Source organism: Penicillium chrysogenum, assembly GCF_028827035.1.
Source record: "Penicillium chrysogenum strain IBT 35668 chromosome Unknown utg000004l_segment0_segment0, whole genome shotgun sequence".
Taxonomy (NCBI): domain Eukaryota; kingdom Fungi; phylum Ascomycota; class Eurotiomycetes; order Eurotiales; family Aspergillaceae; genus Penicillium; species Penicillium chrysogenum.
Window position 1 is genome coordinate 1,597,348 of NW_026622752.1, and position 18,441 is coordinate 1,615,788.

The 18,441-nt window shown below is 49.6% G+C and overlaps 7 protein-coding genes across 7 annotated transcripts; 3 read left to right on the forward strand and 4 right to left on the reverse strand.

Moving 5' to 3' along the window:
* Positions 1–279: 279 nt before the first annotated feature.
* On the reverse strand, positions 280–2,364 carry N7489_006526 (Zn(II)2Cys6 transcription factor; the record flags this gene model as incomplete). Its single annotated transcript, XM_056712276.1, has 4 exons — positions 280–1,304; positions 1,350–2,032; positions 2,081–2,190; positions 2,245–2,364. 4 exons carry the CDS (start codon positions 2,362–2,364, stop codon positions 280–282), a joined length of 1,938 nt encoding a protein of 645 aa, XP_056565991.1.
* Positions 2,365–2,878: 514 nt separating this feature from the next.
* On the forward strand, positions 2,879–4,478 carry N7489_006527 (uncharacterized protein; the record flags this gene model as incomplete). Its single annotated transcript, XM_056712277.1, has 3 exons — positions 2,879–2,969; positions 3,016–3,188; positions 3,846–4,478. The coding sequence occupies 3 exons, from the start codon at positions 2,879–2,881 to the stop codon at positions 4,476–4,478; spliced, it is 897 nt and encodes a 298-aa protein (XP_056565992.1).
* A 281-nt stretch (positions 4,479–4,759) lies between these two features.
* N7489_006528 (CBS domain-containing protein) lies at positions 4,760–6,604 on the forward strand (the record flags this gene model as incomplete). Its single annotated transcript, XM_056712278.1, has 5 exons — positions 4,760–5,131; positions 5,190–5,662; positions 5,723–5,840; positions 5,891–6,069; positions 6,124–6,604. The coding sequence occupies 5 exons, from the start codon at positions 4,760–4,762 to the stop codon at positions 6,602–6,604; spliced, it is 1,623 nt and encodes a 540-aa protein (XP_056565993.1).
* A 3,729-nt stretch (positions 6,605–10,333) lies between these two features.
* On the reverse strand, positions 10,334–11,717 carry N7489_006529 (uncharacterized protein; the record flags this gene model as incomplete). The annotated part of the gene is made up of 2 exons (XM_056712279.1): positions 10,334–11,585; positions 11,641–11,717. 2 exons carry the CDS (start codon positions 11,715–11,717, stop codon positions 10,334–10,336), a joined length of 1,329 nt encoding a protein of 442 aa, XP_056565994.1.
* An 82-nt stretch (positions 11,718–11,799) lies between these two features.
* Positions 11,800–11,991, reverse strand: N7489_006530 (uncharacterized protein; the record flags this gene model as incomplete). Its single annotated transcript, XM_056712280.1, has 1 exon — positions 11,800–11,991. One exon carries the CDS (start codon positions 11,989–11,991, stop codon positions 11,800–11,802), a length of 192 nt encoding a protein of 63 aa, XP_056565995.1.
* A 2,555-nt stretch (positions 11,992–14,546) lies between these two features.
* Positions 14,547–16,905, reverse strand: N7489_006531 (VHS domain protein; the record flags this gene model as incomplete). Its single annotated transcript, XM_056712281.1, has 8 exons — positions 14,547–14,747; positions 14,812–15,380; positions 15,433–15,820; positions 15,882–16,154; positions 16,206–16,499; positions 16,559–16,634; positions 16,688–16,775; positions 16,839–16,905. The coding sequence occupies 8 exons, from the start codon at positions 16,903–16,905 to the stop codon at positions 14,547–14,549; spliced, it is 1,956 nt and encodes a 651-aa protein (XP_056565996.1).
* A 290-nt stretch (positions 16,906–17,195) lies between these two features.
* On the forward strand, positions 17,196–18,421 carry N7489_006532 (ribosome biogenesis TSR3 family protein; the record flags this gene model as incomplete). The annotated part of the gene is made up of 3 exons (XM_056712282.1): positions 17,196–17,434; positions 17,492–17,628; positions 17,694–18,421. 3 exons carry the CDS (start codon positions 17,196–17,198, stop codon positions 18,419–18,421), a joined length of 1,104 nt encoding a protein of 367 aa, XP_056565997.1.
* Between the last annotated feature and the right edge of the window lie 20 nt (positions 18,422–18,441).

The following is an 18,441-nucleotide window of genomic DNA, read 5'->3' on the forward strand; positions in this document are numbered from 1 at the left end:
ATCCTCAGAAATGCGCCTGCATAGACGGACTTCATGCCTTGATGCAATTTCAATGCCACATTATTTACAAGCCACATGCCGTCATTGGAAGCTGCAAAGCAGATCATGACCTTTCAAAGGTGAAAGACCATCCGTTAAGGTCTCATGGATGCCTAAGCGAGTAAGAGGTCCCATTGATCATGTCAAAACCGGTGAACAATCGGAGAAGGGCTGAGGCTAAAGACTGGAGGAACTATGACGTGTTTGATCTTGTTCTCAACTGGTCAATCTGATATCTGGCTATCTCGATACTTCAGGGCAAGGAGGAGGTCCCATTGATGTATTATAATGTAGAAACCAGTCGTCAACATCGGGAAAGTTCGTTTGAAAATCAAAGCTTGCCATGTTTTCCATCCAAGTTGAATCAAACACTGGGGGCTGTTCCTGGGCAGGAGACGGACGATACATTGTTTCGTGAGCTGTTTGGGTAGACAACTGGCATCTACTCAACAGCCGTTCCAAGCCTTCGCTAATAACCACAAGGAGATGGTGTTTATGCATAGATTGGGTGATGTCCCGCAGGGCAGCCACAGTCTCAGTGACCAAGGAAAGGATCTTGCCCGTATCAATCCTGATCATAGATGCATACTTTGTGGCAACTTTGAGGAGAAAAACAACAGCGAACGCGAGCATAGTATCGAAATATAAAGGAAGTCCATTCATGAACGATCGGAATTCGGCATCGTTCACAATCACCCGAAGGATCGACATAGCTGACAATACACCGGCATTGGCAATCTCCTCTAATTCAGGCGACATGTATTGAGGTGCACTCTCCGAGCTCGGTACACCACGAAAGGCGTGCGAGCAAAGGTATAACTTTGCAAAATGGAAGTGAAAACCAACACCCTTTTGCGGATAATTTCCGACATTCCGATTCACTTTGAAGCTATCGTTCCAATCTGCAAACCATGTGTCCAAAGAGATAGAGCATCGGCGCAGTTGAGGGAGTGTCTGAGGTGCAATAGGGGTATCAACGTCAACCCCGAAGTTGTCAAAGACTCGACCCAGGATTGACCATTCTTTGACTTGGCTGATTAATCTAGCATCATCTTCTGTGGCATGTTTGGTTTCTAGTAATCGACTGGCTGACTCGATTATGAAGCCTTCTCTGGACATTGGGGGTCGACCATAGGCGATCGAAAAGTGGTGATCGCATACGTAGACGAGATAATACAGTCGAGCTTGGAGATAACCATCGCGGTCTCCTTTGAGGGCCTTGTAGATACCGCTATGGAGATTGACTTCCGACGCAACGCGGACAGCTAGTTCTGTTAGCTTCGTTCCACCAGAATATTGCAGCCACATACCATTTCCGATCAAGGCCCAAGAAAGTTCATGCAACCAAAACGCACCAATACACAGGCCACGAATGTCATCCTCATTCACATATCTTGAGAAAGTTTGGGCTGCGACAAGGTCCTTATATTCACCGTAGCAGGTTTCAAAAAGATAGCCGAGGGACTGAGAATGCAAAGCAGCCACGGTGCAAACAGCCGTCGTTAACAGTGGGGATGCGATCCGAACCGAGTCCAAACTAATATGGTCGCCAAGAATGCGATAGAGGAAGTGATCAAGTCTGAGATGATAAGTTTCGAATAATGCAACGGCTTGGCGTAGCGAGATAAGTCCCGTAGATATCAAGTCTGGACGACGGGCAGTTGATGCACTGTTTGGCGGACCTGCCTTCCCACTTTCCGAAACACACGAAGCCGGGATGGAAGCCGGGCCGCCCCGGGGGTCCATCACCACTTCCCATGTCTGCAGTTGCTCAGGATTCTGCTTATCTTTTGGCTGAGATGCTTGACTTGAGGTAGAGGTTTCTCCCCTGGTGACTTCTTCATTAATAGCTTCACCCGGTGAACCCGAAGAACCATCCTGTATTTCAGGAGCAGCTTGCAAAGATTGTAACTCGGGCATGTCAACTTTGGCAGCTATCTTTGCAACAGCCTCTTCTAGCCGCCGCACCTTTTGCACCACGGCCCCTTTCCATCTAGATACCTATCAGGGAATGACAGTGCAGGAATTTCGTCGTACTTACGTGACATCGTCTTCCAATAATGTCTGCAAGCTTCGATTCACACTGCAAGGGAGACCTCTCTTCTTGCACCGCGAACATGGCATCTGACCCTCCCGCATATGGCATTTGACCTTCCTCGCATGTCAGTTAATTGCTTCGCTATGGCAACTCAGCAATAAACTAACCTTTTGCTTTCGACATGCTACACAAGCAGTAATCTTCCGAGTAATATCGGGGGGCTTTCGATCGCCAAATGATTCTCTCAAGGCACTTACTGCCAGCGGAGAGGCTAGTTCGATGTCCATAATGTGTGTTCAATTGATTGGAATTCGAATTTGCATCGTTTGCATCAGACATTCATCCCAGTCAATCCAACACAATGAGCATACCTAACTTGTCCCATCTGAAAAATGCGGACTTCCCACCGAAGATATATACTTGGATACTTATTGTACGGGGGGATCCTTGGAATGTCGGACTAAGACTCCACGTGGGGACACTGCGGGTCTCCGACTGGCCTCTGCCCATCTTAGCTTGTCCCCCGTGGGAACTTTGGCGTTGCTCATTGCATCTTTCTTCCTTGGCGATGAGTGTCATGTCCAACATGGATGTAACGGAATGATAATTCGAACCGAGATACTACCTAGTTAGGTAATATCTTGGTTATACCCGTGGACCTATTATGCGCGTTAAAGAGTATATAATCCGACTATTCGGGCAAGAAGACAACAATATGTATCTCGTACACTGGAATAGCATTTTGCATTGTCTCGATCACTTGTATTCTGGTCAACCTCAAGAATCATTTGGTTCGTTCCAATGGAATCCCTAGGAGCCAAATTGAGGTTTGTGATCACTGCGGGCGTTGGATTCTTCGCGGATGGATATCTCAACTTGACGGTTGGACTTGGTGAGTGACTTGCAATCAATGCGAGACCAAAGGCTAACATAAACAGTGGTACCAATTCTGGGTTATCTATACTTCGAAGATGGGAAGGTGTCGACAGTCGACAGCGACATTATGAAAGGAGGCCTGAGTTTGGGCATGGTAATTGGCCAGCTGCTTTTTGGGGTTCTGAGTGATGTTTGGGGTCGTCATGCTATCTATGGCAAAGAGCTCATCCTTACTGTATTTGGAACCTTGATGGTAGTCTTGTTGCCTTGAAACCGGATGTCGGCCCAGTCTGTGACGGCGTGGATTGCAGTATTTCGTGTTGTGACCGGGGTTGGAACCGGGGCTGGCAAGTCATGTTTGCTTTTTGAGGTATAACGGGTCTAACATGAGGAAGACTATCCATTATCTTCATCTTTATCGGCAGAAAAGTCACCATTTGGCTCCCGTGCTATCCAAGTGTTGACTGTCTTCTCGAATATCGGCCTTGGTAATACGGCAGCCAGCGTTGTGTTTCTGATCTTGCTCAAAGCATTCGAGGGCTCGATAGCCAACAATATAAGCCATCTCGAATGGGTCTGGCGCTTGCTATTGGCCAGTGGAATTGTACCAGCAGCGTTCACTCTCTATGCCCGGTTGACGATCACAGAGACACTGCCCTACAAGCGATGTGAGAGCACCTTGGAGTTGTATTCTGAAGATAGATAATGCTGTTCAGATGTCTACGATGACACTTCTGAGAAGAAACACACATTCAAGAAGCAGTGGGAAGACTTTTGCGAATACTTTAATCACTGAAAACATGCCAAAGTGTTATTTGCAACAGGAGGCTCCTGGTTTTTGTTGTGGGTTAGAACGCCCCCGGGAAAAGACTGCCCGAACTAATACACATAGCGATATCGCATACTACGGTATCAACCTCAACCAAAACTAGCCAGAATCGGTTATGCAAATGGAGCAACAACCTGGCAGACCCTGTACAACACTGCGGTGGGTAATATAATCATACAGGCGGCAGGCTATCTCCCCGGATTCTACGTCGGCATCTTCCTTCCTGACTGTATCGGTCGTGTACGCCAACAGTTCTGGACTTGTATCGTGGTGTGCATACTTTATGCTATATGGGCTGGGGTCAGCACACAGAGTGCACACCCCCCGACAGCTGGCTTGATGATTATCTTTGCCCTCTCGCAGTTTTTCCTGACCGTCGGCCCTAATTGTACGACGTTCCTGATTCCCGCAGAAGTGTTTCCAACGCGGGTTCGAGGAACAGCACATGGAATATCTGGTGCTGCTGGAAAATGCGGCGCAATTATAACTGCATTTGCTTTTGGTACGGTCGAAGACACAATCGGCTTGGAGGGTGTACTTGGGCTGTTCTCGGGCATCATGTTTCTCACTGCTCTCGTAACCTTGCTGATACCCGAGACCAAGAATCGAAGCCTTGAGGGCATTGAAAATGATGAGCTCTATAGAGCAAGCAGTTGTAGCCCACGCCTTTGCCGTGATAAGGCCACAATATCTTGAACATCGGTGTCCAGAACAGTTCTGATTGTATTTTCTTGGCTTACAGTTTCTTTGTTCCTGAAATACCTATTTAGATCAGAGATAGATTTACAACAGCACATCCCCAGGTGCATCCAAGTGCATCCAGTTGATATTGGTGTAGTTTGATTGGCTCCATGGATTACCCCGCTTATGGACCCGCTTAATATGATCAACATCACCTGATGACCTCAGTGGGATCAACTTCCACGTCAACATATTGGTGACCCTTGTCTTTGGCTAAACTTCCGACAATTTCTGATATGGCGGACCGCTTGCACTCCCGCCAAGGGTCCGACACTTCCCTCAATAGTGCATCCATTGCTTCTCCACGATCCAGCACCGAATCCCGCTCTCCCTCTGCACGAAACCATCTCCGCGTTTCATCAAACCACCAGCACAGACAAAGCTTGAGCGAATCGCTTCGCGGCCCACCCGGCTCTCCCCGTGCACGCCGGCAGCCGTCCCTCCCACAGTCCGCCGTCCAGAGCCTCATCGACAATCCCCCGGTGCCGAAGACCACCAACCCTGCCTTTGTTGGTCGTGATTGGAGAGAAATCTCAATTGGCGAGCTGGTCAGCCCGGATGACCTGAAGTTTGTCGAGCTTGATACGGGAATCGAAGATGCAACTAATGTGAGTACGTCACTAAGCCAACACCCCTGTCCCTAGACTAACATGTTTGTCCAACTAGATCTTGATTGATTCAGGTGCAGCTGTGCTGTTGATCCGCGAGACGCCTGAAGCCACTTCTGCCGTTGGCACATTCGACTATGCCGATCTCAATTCCTATCTCCTGCTGGCAGCGGGCCTGACACATCCCGACGAAGCGCATCAAGCGTCATATGAAGAGCTAGCCAAGAAAGCTCACGACGGCGTACCTATTCCCCTGAGAGACGTCAAGAAGTTCGGTATGGAGAAGGAACCGCTGATCAAACTACCGGCGTCGGCCAATGTCTTGGCCGCAGTCGAGATCTTTGGTGGTGGTGTTCACCGGGTTGTGGTGGTCAATGAGTCGAATGACCAAGAAGTGGTTGGAATCTTCAGCCAGTTCCGACTGGTCAAGTTCCTCTGGGAAAATGTCCGCAGCTTCCCAATCATTGAAGAGCTCTACCCGAAGGCTCTGCGCGAGCTGGTTATTGGATCTCATGAAGTCATCTCAATCAAGTAAGTCGTTTGATGAATTCTTAAAGAGCAATCTAACCGCAGCCATTTTGTCATTTGCAGTGGTGATAGACCCCTCTCCGAAGCCCTTCATATGATGAACAACGAGGGTATGTCATCGATCGTGGTTGTTGATAACCACTTTAACGTTCTTGGGAATATCTCCACGGCGGATGTCAAGGTATGTGAGGAACCATCTGGGCTTGGCACAACATACTCACAATTTCGCAGCTCTTGACCCGATCATCTTCATTGCCACTTCTCCAAAACACCTGTACTCACTTCATCTCGGTCATTCTGTCCACAAGGGGGTTGATGGAGGGTAAAGACTCATTCCCCGTCTTCCACGTCAATCCTGGATCGACACTGGCTCACACAGTCGCAAAGCTCGTGGCAACCCGGTCACATCGGTAACTACTGCACATTTGAGATATAAAAGGAAGGTGTACTAACTGCTACTTTAGGCTCTGGGTGACCGATCCATTATCTCCAACTTCATCAGGACCGCCAACTCCATCGCAGTCTTCAGTACACATCCCTCTTTCCAACAGCATCGGACCAACTACCGGATATATTGCAAATTCACCACCACCGTCTCCTTCTGCACCCGTGACCCCTTCTGCGCAGCCCTCTCAATACACCGCCCCTCACCTACCAACCCCTAACCCACCCTACACATACCCAGCCCCAGGCGTGTCAGTGCCAGTGCCATCGCCTATCTCGCATTCTATTCCCTCCTCCGCCCTAGACGGGGCCCGACTGTCCGGGCGACTAGTTGGAGTAGTCAGCTTGACTGACATCCTGAATTTGCATGCCCGAGCTAGCGGGCTGAACCCAGCTGACCCCGCGGAGTCTCGTAGCCGCCGCCGACGCAGTAGTTCATCAAGCCAGAGTGTCCGCCGCAGCGGTGACATTGGCCGGGAGCTTTTCAGCCGTGGTATGTAAAAGCATACACTGCATTTTGTACTTGGGCTCTATTCTCTATTGCAGAGCATGTTCTCAGTACGCTTGTATTTTGAAACCCCGACATACGCACTGGCTCTGTCCGATGTGTTCGGGTCTGTAGCAAGCCACTAGTTATGATAATTTGTCCCACTTGATAAGTTATACAGGATAGGACTCAAGCGGATGGACCTTCGGACTTGCCCAGCCTCTCATTTATCGTCTTTAGCAGCGGGATTTAATTCCCATTGTGGATAAACATTACCAAACAACTTTCAATTGACCATCTCCCTACATAGTCCCTCACTTGCCTCCTGGTAGACCCTGCGATTTATCACGGCTGAAAATTGAGTCTCTGTCTTACGGGGTTGAGCCAGATCTATACATTCACACTAGGTTAAAATCAGCAATCATCGGAGAAATCCGATTAAACCCACATCGCCACGTCGATCAGACAAACCATCTTAACTCGGACAAAACCCGGACCCATCACCCGGATAAACATCTCCGGCATCCGCAAAGCAGTCTTATTGTGTCCCATCCAGCAGTGTCCACCGGCGCAAACACTACCACACACGCAATGATGGATTACCCACTTCTGCACATCCAGCATGGTCGGACAAGACCGATTCCAAATCCAAGGTGCTCTTGGTCCTCGTGTTCCGTCATTCGGGTGGCATTTTGCGTAGAATTGCGTTGAATTGCGTTTAACCATGACTCGGGTAGGGGGCGTTGATCAGCTGCAGGTCTCAATGTGTGGATCTAGCGCACGTTGGTTCATGTCCGGCATTTGGCTTCTTCCTGCCTTTCACTGGCCCGTCATATTATAATTAATCCTCCTATTTGCTCAGCTTATGCGGCATCGCGCGGTGCAGATGGGGGTGTCGGTTGCGGTTTGATTTAGGCTAATTTGGAATAGAAGATATTGTACAATATTCTCCATACTGGAACTGGAATTAGGCTAAGTCGAGATAGTGGTTTGGTAATAATTTTCAATGTATGTCATGAATAGATCAATCTTACATCGAGAACCAACGTTATCGATATTACCTTAATGGGACAATAAGACGACAAGAATAAAGCGAAAAAGGAAGATTCGTAACTAAACTCAGAGACATGAGCTTAGACCAACGAGATTGTCAACTCTCTAAAATCCGGGGAAGGTCCTCTTGCCCACGAACGCATCCACAGCCACTCCACTCCGCCCATCCGATCTGGTTCGTCTGAAGCCACTTTTGCTCCACCGCGCACCGAGGGATTGGATTGGGCGCTGATCATCGAAATATCCTTGGCACACTTCTGGGCGAATTGGGAATTATCGCTAGGATATATTATAGAGGCGTCTCGATTAAGAAAGACTCAGAAGATTGATGGGGCTGGATTTACGAGGTCCATTTGAGGTATGAACATGGATCGTTTACTACAACCTTGGAAGTATCCCAGCAAAGATAAGTTTTCAAATCGACCGATCTGGGCCCCACGACCTGACCTTAATCAAACGCAGGTACGCAAGTCCCAACGAGGGCACAAAAGACGAGTCAGTCCAGAATTCACGAATCACCCCCTCCGTAGCTATCACACTGGGCCCTCTATCCATCACAATCACCATCACCACCCATGGACCTATCATCGGCCTTGGAAGTAATCCCCCTGTCCCAATCTGTCAATTTGACAGGCCACCCACCGGATCCCGAAAGTCACAAAACCAGAAATGGGAAATCGCCACCAATCACCCCTCCGCAAGTGCGCACGGGGCCAGTGTTGCAGTCCAGTCCAACCGGATCCAACTATGCGGACCCTAGCGCTAACCCACATCCAGGCAAGCATTCACTGGGTGGATGCTAGACTTGGCCCCGTTTGAGCGGCACGGGGTTTGCCCCTCTACCTAGGTACTCCACTGGCGAGAAGAATTAGAGTTTCGAGGTATGATTCAAAATGTCTTTTGCCGGCAATACCCAGGTCTTAACCGTTGGTACGCTGCCCTCGGACTGCTCTTTCGACCGTGGTAGTGGTATTGGTGGACTCTATAGTTTTCATGGATCAGTGCGGGCGCTAGTTTGTTGTTGGCCAATTAAAAGACGCGCTTGGCTTGCTGAGCTGCAACCTTAACCCCGCAATCTGGGATTCCGCAGGTCACTCTTTTTCTTTTCTCCCCCTCTAGTTGGTTACTTTTGGGTGTTGCTGGGTGGTTAAAAAAAAAAAAAAAAAAAAAAAAAAAAAAAGTAATATTTGAGATTTGTGTATTTTGATATTACGTTCAAGTTGCCCTGCTTAATATTTACAATAGCATGGCTGGGGGCTGGTAGGAGATCAATGCACTAGGTACGTAGGTACCCTTTCAAGAATAAATCGATCCTGCACGATCGCCGTTAATCCATAATCTCGGGAACGCCTCATCGGTCAAGCAGGGGCGGGAAAACAACCACTAATTCCGCAGGGCACGGGGCACTTCAATTTCAACCCTGGGGATTTACTTTCGCTGAATACCAACTTTAAATCTACTAGTACACGAGGAAACTATCACTTGCAGCAGTCAAGTCAACCTTATTTCCGAATCGCAGTTTAGCTAAGGAAGCCTATCTCACCGCGTGATCAGAACGGTCTCAAAACGGTCCTGAGCTAATACACGAGACCGCGACCGAGATTCCAAATCAAGGGAATTTCAAAGACCAAGCAGAAAATGCAAAGTTCCCCCCTGCAACGGAGAGAACAAAAGTACCTGTTTCCATACATCACGCAAGGCCTGGGCTGGAATCTACTGAGGGACCAGGGCTATGACATAGCACGGTGATCACGATGTGACAAATTAAGGCGGGTTGTTCCACGGTTGAGGATGGTCTGATCGCTGGATTTCGATTAGGTACGTGGTCCGTGAGGAACTCCTTTGGTGGGTTGAGAAATACCTCATAGCCCTGTGAGACTCTTCTGTTCTGTTTCATCGTGGAATAGACCACGTAGGTAGTGCTAAAGACTTACTACCAAGGGTGTATGTTGGTTGTGGAGTTGGTTGACTAGATGCGGCATTTTGAAGGGAGAAAGTTGTAAATTCAGCGGTTTGGATTTACTCGAAGTTAAAGCTAAAAATGCAGTCCTGGTTAAGGGAAGATAAAGGCAAAATATCATTCCTATGTAATGTCTGGGTGGGGGTGAAACTGCACTGAGGGGAAGCTATACCTAGGTAGCTGTAGCTATAGCTACAGATCTACTGGCACGGCCCGGTGGAGATTAGAGTCTGGGACCAGACTTATCCACGAAAGAAAATGAGATGCCAATAATCGTGCAGTCCTTGGAGGAATTGTGGGGAGGCTCCGGATTAGGACACGGACTGTGAGGGTTGTTTGCGGATCAATGCAACGTCAAGTCCTGCAACGTTAAATCCACCAAGGTGAAAATTTAATAGGGAGATTAAAAAAGAAAAGTGGATAGAATTTGTCTCTTCATGTTACTGTACATACATTGAAGAAAAGTAGGGTAAGGTTTGATGAAAAAAGAAAAGAGAAGAGCAAAGGTTCATCTGATACATACAAACATCTCCAACCCTGACTCCTGTTCAGGATATTAAATGAGAGATAAATGTGAGAAAATCAATAGAATATGATACAGGAGCGAATGTGCAAAGCCAACCCGATATACACCCAAATCCAACAAAAAGAACCAAAGAAAGAAACCATAACTACCTAGGTATATCAGGTATCGTAGATCATAATAGACATGATAGACAGATAGATGAAGTTAACAAGGGACGCTGGCGAAATCATCAACAGCGAGCAGATCGTCAAAGCCAAAAGGCTGGTCACGGTCGGAAAGAGGAACAGTCGAGTTACCCAAGTGGAAAGCAAACTGACTGAAATCCGTGAAGTCAGGATCCATCCCCTCATGCGAGACCATAATGCCATCACTGTTGACCTTCCCACCGGGCGACATAGTAGCATTGGCGGTAGCAGTCCTCGGCGACAGTGGGGTATTAGGAGTGGGACAAAAGTCTGGAGTGGAGTGAGTGCCCGCTGAGAGGGCCTCGATCTTAGGAGAGCTAAGACTGGAGGGGGCGATCTGCGAGTGGGAATGGTGTGTGGTCTGCGTAAGGAGACTGAGGTTGTGGAAGTTGTTCGATGGCTGGGACTGGCCGCGCGAGTGACCATGGGTAGGGCTGTGGCCGGTGGGGCCCGAGATGGATGCTGAAGGGATGGGTGGGGCGGCAGAGTGCTGTAGAGGCAATTCCGGTGCGGACGCAAGGCGATCTCTGAACTGATGCATTTGGGTTGCGGTGTCGGGAACCTGGGACTGCTGCATCATTTGCTGCTGCCACATTTGCACGGCATGCGTGTCTGTGGGGGTTTGCCCAGGGGTCGGATTCTGCTGTTGCATCGGGGCCCATGCGGGTACTTGGGAGTTCCAGGCTGGTGCTGGTGCAGAGGCTTGTGGGCTCATGTAGGTTGGGAGTCCCGGTGGGCCTGTTGAGGCAGAGCACATGTCGGAGTATGGCGTCTGGGAACCGCTCATGCAGGCCATGTAGGACTGGGCACTTGGGTCGTATGATGCCGTGGGCGATAGTGCATAGCCATCACTCGTTGGCATTGGGCTTGCCATCGAGCCTGAGCCTGAGCCTTGGGAGAAAGAAGAGCGCATATTTGATAGATCCAAGCTCATCTTGCGCGGACCACCATTGATCGATGGGCGTGGGGTCATGTGGCTTGCTCGTCGGCTGTGGATGGAAGAATTGAATTGAGCGCGGGCTGCGAAGGCGGCCATTAAATGGTCTTGGAATTGCTTCTCAATTTCCTTGTTCTGGCGTTGTAGCATAAGAATGCGTTTTTCTTGGTACCGCTCATCGACCTCTTCATACATGGCTTCTTTCTCCACAATCTCCTTGGTGATGTGAAAGGCCTTGCCTGTGCGCTTCTTATGCAACAGAGAAGCCCGGTTAGCAGATTCCAAGCGAGCATCTAAACTGCGATCCTTTCGCCGTGATGCAGCAATAAAGGCTCTGGGTGGTTTGTTAGTATTTGTTTTTCCTTTCCCCTCCATCTGGTAGGACATACCTTTCTTGGTTCTCCTCCCGTGAACGGGGGATCGGCGTAATATCCTGGTCTATATCTGACAGGGGCATGTTGGACATAGTAGGGAAAGTAGATTTATGTAAGAGTCTATCAAAAAAAGAAGAGGGGGAGGGTAATTTAAATACCAAAAAGGCTGAGGAGTTAATCCAAAGCTTGGGCCAGAACCACGGAACCGAGTCGATCATAGTTTGGGCGCTTGGAAAACTTACGGCCGCTCGGTCCATGGTTGCCCAGTCCCTCCCCTCTAGGCAAGTCTGCCTGAGCGCCACTAACCGCCAAATACGAGTGGCTCGACTCGTGGTGCCACTGGCCCATGTCTACCAGGTAGTCCATCCTGGAGATTATTCCCAATTTCTGCAAATCTGCCCGTTTGATTATCAGGAGATCGCAATTGGAGTTCAGATTAGCACTGACGGTCTAGACCATCAGTGATTAAGTGGGGCGTTACTCTGCACTTCAGATCCTGATAGATGTATTCCGATAAAATGTTACTGTATCGAGAATCACCGCAGATCATCTTCCTGAAACGTTAGACCCCCCCACTGAATTTTTTGCTTCTCTCTTCCATGAGAGGTGTCTTCGATAGCACGCAGGGCGATGGTACCACGTGATAGCCGGATCGGGCAGGGCCAGGGCTGGACCGTTACTCAGTTTTATCCCCCAAGGAGACCTGAAATTTAAGGCTATGATTAAATGCATGTCGTGTCATCAAGAACATTGGAAATATTGTCTTGACAGATGTATGGATAAGGTTACTGCACGTCGGATATACTATGATCACATCTTAGCGGAATGGATCACTTAGTATAACAGGTACAAGGATTACTATTGGCGGAGGCTTTCCCGAGGGGAACAACTATTGCAGGATCTGTATTATGCCAATTGAAAATTCCGAGCAAATCTTTTGTCAACTTCAGGTTTGAATATGAATCGACTGGAGTGTCTGTCTCTGCCTTCCTAATCTGCCGGTTTCCTTGACGTGCCTCGGCCTACCGCGCAGGGCTGGACAGGGTCCAGGCTATCTTGACAGGGCCCAGGCTGTTTCGACAGGTTCTCGCGGAACCCACTGATATTATAATTAGCGTAGCGAGATACCAACATTGGAATATGTGACTCTACTGATAGCTACCAACGTGGTGGACTTGACTGTATATATACACTCGAAAGATAAGACCTTTAGTACAAGCGATCTATGTACTAGTAGTCCTCAATCTGTGGTAGGGTACAAAGTAGGCCTGAACTTAGGGTTGGTTGTTGCGACAGGATCAAATAGTACAATCCAAAGTACGTACTAACCGAGGCGTAAACCGCCGGCAGCCGCACGAGTAAACATTATACATGATAAACAGAATAGTGTCTCACTAGTACCCGTGGACATATATAGGTGACAACGCATACAACACGATACAAGATATGCAACTGCCCAGGTGGCCTACTGGACACACAAACTTGTCTCCAAACCCTTCGCCAAATCCTTCTTCCTTCTCTTGACCGGACACATACCTGCCTGATCTAGCCTCATCTTCCATGGAAAATAAAAAGACGCCATGTCGAAAGTAGGACATCCTTGGGGTTTGGAAGGTCGCCACCTCGGCACCGGTCTAAGGTCGGGTTACCTAATCCCACCCGGCCGAGGCTAGACCTCCAGGGCTGGGGATTGAGCATATTCAGATGCCCCTGAAGTCGCCACTGCCAACAATCCGAGGTCATACTCCTTCATTTCTTTGCATGAACCGTGTCCTATTTGTCGTGACATGATTGGCATATTGACAATGCCAATTGAAGTTTAATTAGCAGATTGACTACAACGTGGTGGAGACCCGGCAATCAAGTCGATCCCCGCGCTGATCGCCCACATCCATGTGGGCAAAGTACGGAGTACATATGATATGTATTCCGTACCATGTGTGGGAAAGCATAAACGTCCATGGGTGGAAATTAACCTTGGATATCAAAATTAATCTCAGAGGTCTCGTATTTCCCTCTGGGCAGTATCCGGGGCGAGTGTATAACCAATTCCCAGATAAACATTAGCAGTCGATCCCTCGGCAAACGATCGCTGATCGAACACGTACGTACTCCAGAACTTCACACGCACAGCCACTATATACACCCAAATTATACTTCATGTCGCATTCTTCCGCCAGGCCGAGGTATGGGAAAGTGCTATCCGGAGATCTGCAGACATACATACTCGGAAGGGAATGTGTGGCTGGCCATATCACCGTGGCCGTGGCGTTGGGTCGGCTATGCAGGGGAAATCTCGGCAGAATTGATTTTCTGGTCTTTATTGTTTCTCGTTCAGGGGACATACCACGAACGCCTGCAGGTACGTTGGCTTTAGCTGGTTCCTTGTGTCCGGTGCTCGGGTTGGTTACAGTTAGGACGGACGGTAGGGCCAGCCCCCCGGGCCAGGAGACTTGGTGCTATAGGACGGACATCTGACGTATGATAAGGACATCGGCCTCTCTCGCTCTTTCGCATGGAGAGGACTCGGATTGGTTCATTGATTCGACCCTCCCAAGGCTGACTACGTTCATATCTGCATCATTGCGAATCAATCAATCCATCCAACCAGACGCACACCGTCCCCTTGCCACAAGTGGAAAACAATTGTATCTGAAATCTTATAAACAGCATTGATAGGGAAAAGACGCTAAGTTCTCAATAAGTGCAAAGCCAAGGGAAAAAGGACACCAATCAAGGGCAGAGAAGGGCCAAAATCAGCGGATGATGCTGCGCTGGAGGGAGTAGCCAGCACAAATAGGTAAGACTACGATTCAACCGGTGCGTATGCTAGGTTGTCCGTTCAGGAGGAAGATCAGACAAACCTAGAGGGAGATCTCAGAACACACACAGACAGCAAGATAAAGTTCTGGGATGGGCGTTTAGGCGATTCCCAGCGCTGGTACCATTCCCTGCTCCTCACGGGCCTCGCCGCCAAGCTTGTAAAATACCTTGAACCGAATCTTCACCGAGTTGCCCTTCCCAACATCAATTCCATCTATGAGCATCTCCTGTTGGACCCCATTTTGCTGCTGGGGTGCAATGTCTCGGCCTGATTGTGGCCGAAGCTGTAGCGTGTAGGACTATTTAATTGTCAGTAAACTCATCTAGGAAGTGAACTGTGTCAAATAGTGGCAAATGGCTTACCTTCTCCACAGCGACCTGGAAATGGAGATCTCCAATACTCTGGGTAGTCGTGTTTGAAAAGATGGCTACAATGTGGATCTGGCGTGTCTGGTTCGGCACCCGGCGTGCAGCAAAGTCAACACGGAGCTGAGAGTTCAGGACTTGGATCTTATTGGTCGATGGAAGCGCATTGCTCGCTGGCAATGCGGATGCGAAATCCCACTCATCATCTTCTACTGGAGCGGCCTGCCGCGCCGGTTGCGGGGACGGACCCGTGTCTCCGACCAGGTCAAGCAATGAGGACGAAGCCGGAGCAGGTTGGCTTTGGGCCGGTGGTTGGAAGGGACTAGATGTTGCCCGTGGGCTGGCAGAGACGAGCGATGCAAATGGGTCAGCTGCTGGTGGCGGAGTCGCTGTGGACTGGGCTTGGGACGAGACACCCATGACAGGCGTGGGAGATTGAGAGACAGGTCGCGAACTGTTCATAGAAGAAAGGATATCATAATTAGGTTTGAAGGCTGTTGGCGCCTGCTGCTGAGGTTGTGACGGGACAGGCGGCGTTGGGCTTGCTGACATGGATGGGAAATTCACTTGGATATTGGTCAGCGATGGTGCCTTGGAATATTGTGTCGCCGTACTTACTGGAAGATCCGAGAGAGATACCACCTCCGGGAGACGGAGATTGTTCACCTAAGGAAAGGCCCAGCAGGTCATTCTCCAAGGAGTTACCGCCCTGGGATGGCCCGGCCTCGTTGCCGTTGGAGCTGGGTTCAGGCTCCGGGTCGAAATCGATAAGAGAGAGCTCGTTGTTTGCATTTTTCGAGACTCCGGTAGTGGTGCCCAGAGTACCCTTGGGAATCTGAGATGCAGCATGCAGATCACCCTTCTTGACTAGCTTATACCGCTCGATTGTGCGATGTATGCTGTCGTTTATCTCCAATAGCTTGTGGACGGCCTCGGGGTCATCCGATTCTTCCTCGCACATTTTCTGGATTTTGGGGTGAGCGCTTTGCAAAGCACTCGCAAGTTCCTGATAGAGCGTCAGGGACCAATCAACTGGAAAACAACACGCAGGACGTTCTATCGCCTACCTCAAAAACGTCGCCTTCGGGGAGAGCCTCCCCGGGTTGTTGATTCTGCAGCATCTCTTCGAGGATCTTGGCTTTTTGCTGTACCTTAACAACCTCCTCTGCGGCCTTAGCCCGATAGTCAGTTTTATGCCGATTGTCGAATCCTGCCATAACCTTCATGAGGCGGTTCGCTTCCTGCAGATCAGCGGGAGTGCCTCTCCGAATCAGCTCTTGAAGTTTGGCAGACTGTGCCTCCCTCTCTTCCTCCTCCATCTCGTCCGCTGAGCGGAGATTCTAGTCAACGTTAATTTGACTCCGAAAACAATACCATGTAGGGCCACATACATCACTAGGGTTCAAGACCGCAGCATCTTCTCGGCGGACCTCCGGGAACATGTACCCCTTGTAAAGCAGCAGACGGTGCATGTCACGAATGAAGCCGAGGTCATCCTTATAGCGCGATGTCTGGCAGATAGTCTGGCGCCACTCCTCGATCGACTCCAAAATGCGGTGTTGGACCCTCGAGGGCCGTATGGGTGGTCGCTCGGGGAACCTGCGGACCAATTCATTCAAGAATTCTTTCGTGCCAATCTGGAGATGGAACGGATATCCGCAATTCTTGACGGCAATATCGAGTAGCTAGAAATCGCGGTTGTCAGTCTCCCCCACGCCAGCTGTCATTTGAGCTCCCCACGTACCGCCAACGCCAATAATGAGACATTCTGATTTCGGGAGTTGATCAGATGAACGATCTCGAATGCGGCTTCTCGGGGCCTAAGAAGTGAATTCATGAGTGTGCGCCATACAACATTGGTGTTCTCACTCACGCATTGCCTTTCTTGGAGTTGATTAGATCCGCGACTTCAAGGTTCAGGGCTAGGTTCGGCTCGTAGTTCTGAGGATCGCAGGCATTTCCTGCGGATAACTAAGCATTAGTATGGTGCATTCGTGTTGCATCCATTTCAGCATTAAACTCACGAACTGCCCGCTGTAATGGCGAAGCGCCTGGCTCAGCGTAGACACCGAAGCGGTCCCTAGCCGCCATTCGTGCAGATGCAGCCTCCAGGATGACGGTGGACGAGGAAACAAAAGGGGAAAAAAGGTATTATTCAGATAAGGAGGGAGGTATGGACAGCACAAGGATCCAGAGGAGATGTGTACAGTCGCGGACGGGGAGCCGGGCGGAGAACCCGTTTAGGCTGCACGTGTGGCGCTTGTGCTTGGCCTTGATCTCTTTTTTCCCAATCACCGCGTTTACCACCACAGAATACTTCAAGATACTCCAAGTACCGTATTCTTGGATATTTTCTTCAAACTTTGATCTTATCTTACACAATGGTCCGCCACAAAAAAGACAACTTCGCGCGAGGAGGCAAGAAGTTCAGCAACCCCCGCCCTCGAGTGCCCCGCGGTGATGAAGTTGAGGGCGCGACCTCCTCGAGGCCTGCTTACAAGGCTGCCTGCTGGGATATGGGACACTGTGATCCTAAACGATGTTCAGGAAAGCGATTGATGAAGCTCGGTCTGATGCGGGAGCTTCACGTCGGTCAGCGGCACCCCGGCGTGATCGTCTCGTATGTTTCGCTGTGCGCCTTTTTGTTTGTCGTATTGGTATACTGACCATTGGCTAGTCCAAATGCCAAGCGAATTGTCTCTCCCGCAGACAAGGATATTATGGAACAGCACGGTGCTGCTGTGGTGGAATGCTCTTGGGTGCGAGTCAAAGAAGTGCCCTGGTCGCGGATCGGCGGAAAATGTGAACGGCTTCGTATGTGATAAGGATTTAGCAAGGATCATCTGGATTTATGGGATTCTAACTTTCTTGTAATATAGTTCCCTACCTTATCGCCGCCAACACAGTTAACTATGGCAAGCCATGGCGTCTGAACTGCGTCGAAGCGCTCGCCGCTTGCTTCGCCATCTGTGGCCGCTTGGAATGGGCGGAAGATATACTGAGGCATTTCAGCTATGGGCCATCTTTCTTGGAAATCAACAAAGAGCTTCTAGCGCGCTACGCCGCTTGCGAAACAGAGGAGGATGTGAAGAGGACGGAAGAGGAGTGGCTAGCTAAAATCGAACGCGAATACGAAGACAACCGCATTGACGGAGGTGATGATATCTGGACCAAAGGAAACACCAATCGTTTGCCCGCACGGACTGACGACGACGAGGACGACGAAAGCGGAGACGAAGATGACGAAAATGAGGGCAGTGACGAAGAGGAAGACGAGGACAAGGATCCATTTGCGATTTCCGATGACTCTGAAGATGAAGAGCAAATGGCCGAAATCCGCCGGAAGATTCTCAATTCTAAATCATTCCAAAATCCGGAAGAGGGAAAGCAGCAGCCGGAGAAAATTTCGCGGCCGGAGCAGCTGTACGTTGACTCAGATGCTGAGTCTGGCTCAGCAGGAAGCGAGGACGAGGCATTCGACAATATCATCAATGCTACGACGGTCACTGACCGCACGGGAATCAAAGCGATTCAACGGCGGAAAGCAAATGAGACTGTCTCTGCCTCATTCTCTCGGGCGGAGATTTCTGCCCCGAAGAAATGGTGAAAGGGAGGCCTGTTGAATAT